This window comes from Cryptomeria japonica, chromosome 3 (assembly GCF_030272615.1).
Source record: "Cryptomeria japonica chromosome 3, Sugi_1.0, whole genome shotgun sequence".
NCBI lineage: Eukaryota > Viridiplantae > Streptophyta > Pinopsida > Cupressales > Cupressaceae > Cryptomeria > Cryptomeria japonica.
Genome location: NC_081407.1, coordinates 3,062,126 through 3,067,378, shown reverse-complemented (window position 1 = coordinate 3,067,378; position 5,253 = coordinate 3,062,126). Strand labels below are relative to the sequence as shown.

General features: G+C 31.7%; 1 protein-coding gene across 1 annotated transcript; it reads left to right on the top strand.

The window, feature by feature from the left end:
• Window positions 1-2,062: 2,062 nt before the first annotated feature.
• Window positions 2,063-5,040, top strand: LOC131874553 (receptor-like protein 32). The gene has a single exon (XM_059217985.1). It carries the CDS (start codon window positions 2,529-2,531, stop codon window positions 4,953-4,955), a length of 2,427 nt encoding a protein of 808 aa, XP_059073968.1. The 5' UTR covers window positions 2,063-2,528; the 3' UTR covers window positions 4,956-5,040.
• The last annotated feature ends 213 nt before the right edge of the window (window positions 5,041-5,253 follow it).

Genomic DNA, 5,253 nt, shown 5'->3' with positions numbered 1-5,253 from the left:
CATTATTGAAGCAAGACTTTTAGATGGCCATTAAAATTGACATAGACATTTAAAAATGAAATATAAAGGAAGCAACTTGGAAAATTGTAAGATGCTTATTTTAACATTTTCTTCAAATATTTCATTTACCTAATTTCTTTTAAGGGTTGACCTATGTGAACGTGTCCCATTGTGACACAACACAAATCCTCCAAAGATATTTTTAAATGTATTATGATTCACTGTCTATATTAGAAAAGCAAAAGAAAATAAATATTTGAAGTATAAAGTAGGACTATACATTTACCTAATCATTCCCATGGATGCAAGATATTTTTCATGCACAAACTTGCAATGTGCAAACAAAAGATTTTGATTTCAAGACAAGTTACATATTGTCATGATCCCTTCTCGATCTCCAAAAATTCATATTTTGATGTTATATGAAATTACATTTACTCTTTCACTATAAAAATAATTACTCTTATTTTCTATATTTTATTTAAATACTTTGAATATTTATTCTATTCAGAATATTCTTACTTTTAAAGATTAAGAAAAATCACACTTAAAATTACTCCCAACTGTTGAATAGTCATATTTAACATTAATCCTTTTTTCTTTATCTTTTATTAAATTTCATAAACATTAAAATTTGATATGTTAAAAATGATAAAAATATTTTTCTACAAAGATCACACAACTTACAAAGACATTTGTGGTAGAAAAATAAAAAATATTTTATTTTGGGAATGATGGCTAATATATGGGGCCCACATATTTCAATGGCGTGCTTGACCACACTTTTTGTTGTTAGTCAATACAAAATATTTGTGGAGGAGATTACACTTAAGAAATTTCATAGCAACCACACTATTTTTGTTATATAGACTTTTAGATACTCGTTGAAATTGACATTGGCATTCAAAAATAAATATAAAGGAAACAACTTGGAAAATTACAAGGTGTTGGTTTAAAATATTCTCTTAGATTTTTCATTTACATAAATTTTTTTAAGGGTTGATCTATGAGAATGTGTCACATTGTGACATAATGTCCATCATCCAAATATATTCTTAAATGTACTATGAGTCTCTAGATATTATAAAAGCAATAAAGAGAAATTAAGAGAAATATGAAGTAGGACTATACATATATTTTATCATTTCCATGAGTGCAAGATATTTCTACAAGCTCAAACTTATAATATATAAACAAAATATTTTGATTTCAAGAAAAAAAAAAAATATTATCATGATCCCTTCTTAATCTTGAAATATTCAAATCTCCATATTATACAAAATATTATTTATTATTTGATTACAATGTTAAATACATTTTTTTAATATATTTATTTCTATATTGTTAATATGCATTTTATTTTTAAAAAATACTTACCATTAAATATATAATGACATAATTAAATTAAATTAATTTTATGCAGAGTGTACAACACCTAATCATTACAACAAAATCACACTTAAAACTACTTTCAATTGTTAAAAATAGACAAAAAATAATAAATTAATCTTTTAAAGCTTTTATGAAATTTCATAAAAATTCATTTTCTATTTATTAAACACCACAAAAATCTATTTCTAACCCTCATACTCTATAAAGACAATTGTGGTGAAAAATTCAAATATATTTTATGTTAGGAAGGGTAGTTAATGTGTAGGGCCCAAATATTTTAGGGCATTCAAATTCCTCCCAAATGTTAGAAAAGTCATAAAACTATAATCATTTTCAAGTTCAATAAAAATTTCATAAGCATTAAATTTTGATTCATTAAACTCCACAGAAGTCTATTTCTGGCCCTCCCGAAAATCCCGCATCCTACACAGACATTTGTGGTAGAAAATTTAAAGATATTTTATTAAAATTTGTGGTAGAAAATTTAAAGATATTTTGTTAAAGGTTTTGAAACCACATTTCGTAGGCTCATATTCCAACGCCGTGCTTGACCAAAACATTTTCCTATCACAAAATATTTGTGGAGGAAAATGTAGTTACGAAATTTCGTAGCAACTAAAACCAAAGACTTTAACATGTCCAATGAGATTGTGAAGGAAATAGTTGGGAAAATTGTAAGATCGTAGTTTTCTCCGTTTTCACTTTTTCTTCAAATTTTCTAATCTCGTGGATGGATTTTTCCACATATTTGCGCTGCATTGCCCTATAAATCTGCCACACCTTGCAATCCCACTTCATTCGCAACGCAGAGAAGCCTTTGGGATTTGCAAAGTGACCTACTCATTCTCTTGTGTCCTTCATACATAGGGAGGGATAATTCTAATAGGATATTGCTTTTTTCTGTTTCTGGAACGCAATAAAAATGAGTTTGGGCGTTTGGGTCATGTTTTTACTGCTCCCATCTATTATTTGCTGCTCTGCCTGTTTACAAGAGGAACGAAATTCTCTCTTGGATTTCAAACGAGGCATTAATTTCACTTATTACAAAGAATACCAGTTAAAGCAGCCGCTGGAATCGTGGAGAGGGTTGAACTGCTGCACTTGGGAAGGAGTGGGCTGCCACCCACACACTGGTCATGTCATCACCTTGGATCTCAGTTACCCTGGCATTCAATGGAGTGAAGTTGGAGCACTTGGACCTCTCTGACAATTACTTCACCTCTCTTTCCATTCCTCCACAAGTTGGAGAATTAAGGAGATTGAAGTATCTGAGCTTATTTGACTGTCAATTTAGTGGCCAAATTCCAAGAGAGTTGGCTAAACTGCAGCAAATGGAGCACTTGGGCCTCGGCAGGAATAATCTTTATGGTGCCATTCCAAGGGAGTTGACAAAATTGCAGCAATTGGAGCAGTTGGACCTCAGTTACAATCATCTCCATGGTGCCATTCCAAGGGAGATGGGTAACATGTCCGCCTTGAAATACCTTGACCTCTCTTGGAATGATGGTTTGCAGAGCAACAAGTTGGGTGAGTTGAGAGGGTTGGAGCATCTTGGACTCAGCAACATGAATCTCAGTATGGCACAACATACTTGGTTGGAAGGATACTTGCTTTCTCTCACCAATCTCACCGCACTTGACATGAACCATTGCGGGCTTTCAGGAGAAATTCCTCCCTTCTTTGCAAATCTCTCACGGCTTCAACAGTTGACACTGTCAGGAAATTCATTCAGAGGTAAGATTCCTACCTTTCTTGGAGCTCTCCCTCTGTCAGGTCTTGTTCTCTCTGCGAACAATTTGGAAGGCTTTATTCCCTCCTTTTTAGGTGGCCTCTCCAAACTGCAATATCTTTATCTGAGTTCAAACAAATTAAATGGCAGCATTCCATCTACTCTAGGCAATCTCTCAGCCCTGAATGAACTTGACTTGCATAATAACTCCTTAACTGGTCCAATCCCAACTTCCTTTGCTAACCTATCCAAGCTAGTGTTGCTTAATTTAGCCAATAATAGATTAAATGGAACTTTCTTATTCTTTACTTTAAATTTCCCCCAGCTTCATTTTTTGGACCTCTCCAGCAATACGTTGACCGTAAAAATCAGTGCCTCTATCATTCCCAAATTTCAGCTTCGCTCCTTAGGTTTTCACGAATGTAATATTAGAGGAAATTTTCCTACATTTATTTCAACCCAATATAACATTCTATATTTAGATTTGTCGAATAATTCTCTTAGTGGCTTTATTCCAAATTGGCTTTGGGGATTCACATCTATTGAGTACATAGATCTCTCATATAATTTATTTGATGGATCAATTTCAAAATCAATTAACAAATATACACAAAATCTTCAATTTCTTTCATTAGCCAAAAATAATCTTAATGGTCCTATTCCAAATTCTATCTTTAAATTGAAGAGTTTGAATATTTTAGATTTGTCAAATAATAAGTTTAGTGGTAGAATTCCCCAATGTTCGAAGAATTGCTCCATGTTGTCTGTCTTAAATCTAGAGAGGAATAACTTAGAAGGAATGATACGAAGTATATGTAAGGGAATGAATTCTCTCGAGACATTAAAATTGGGAGACAATGCACTTGAAGGGCATGTTCCATCATCTCTTGCATATTGTAGAAATCTACAAATCCTTGATTTGAGAAACAATAATTTGCAAGGGAACATCTCAAATTGGGTTAAAACCTTGCACAATCTCCAAATTTTGATTTTACAAAATAATAATTTCAAGGGTACAATCCCATTGCAATTAGCAAAATTGCAAAATCTTCAAATTTTGGATATGTCAAAAAATAAATTTTCAGGGATCATTCCAAAAGACTTTATGAAGTTAACCACAATGGCTAATCAATCTGAAAAGATGGAAATCTTTGAACATGAAACTCCCAGTTTTATAACATCAAACTATTATATTGATGAAATAATAGTTTACAATAAAGGACAAGAGATGGAGTTTGTGAAAATTTTGAGATTAGTAAAATGTCTTGACCTCTCTAGTAATAACTTGTCAGGTAACATTCCTCAAAATATTGGATCCCTCAAAGGTTTGATTATTCTTAACATTTCAAGAAATCATTTCAGTGGTGAGATTCCTAAATCTATTGGAGAGATGACACTACTTGAATCACTTGATCTTTCACAAAATAGATTGTCAGGGGATATTATTACTGAGCTACAACTTCTCACGTCCTTAAGTTTCTTTAATGTATCTTATAATAAGCTATCAGGGATGATACCACAAGGAGGACAGATGATGACATTTGATTCTACATACTTCTCCAATAATTCAGGTCTATGTGGTCTACAAATATATGTGCCATGTTCAAGTAACCCTCCCAATTCTCCAAAGGTACATGAAGAAAATAATGAAGATTCAGAGGATGATTTCTGGTGGGATCTGGGAATGGCAACAGGCTATGTAGTTGCCTTTTCAATTGTAGCTGGAATGTTGTGGCTCAACAAAAAATGGAGTGTCCCATGCTTCAAATTCATGGATAACATTATTATCTCTCTATTTGAAACATCGAGAGAGCATTTGTATTCTACAAGGTAGGATCAACTTGTTAAGTTTGTCATCCAAATAGCTTATATTTTATGGTATAAACTTTTTCCTACAATAAAATGAAACATGCACCTCATTTATGAAAAAAAAATTAGTGTTAATAATATTAATTAATGTTAATTGATTAATTGTTCTAAAAAACAATTAAATATATATTTTTTTAAATCATTGTAAATCAATATTTTTATATTAATTATAATGCAGCTTTTGTGCAATATTGATATCAGAACCCACAATAAAAATGGATTGTGAAGAAATAAAAATTAATAAAAGAGAGCCATTAAAAAAT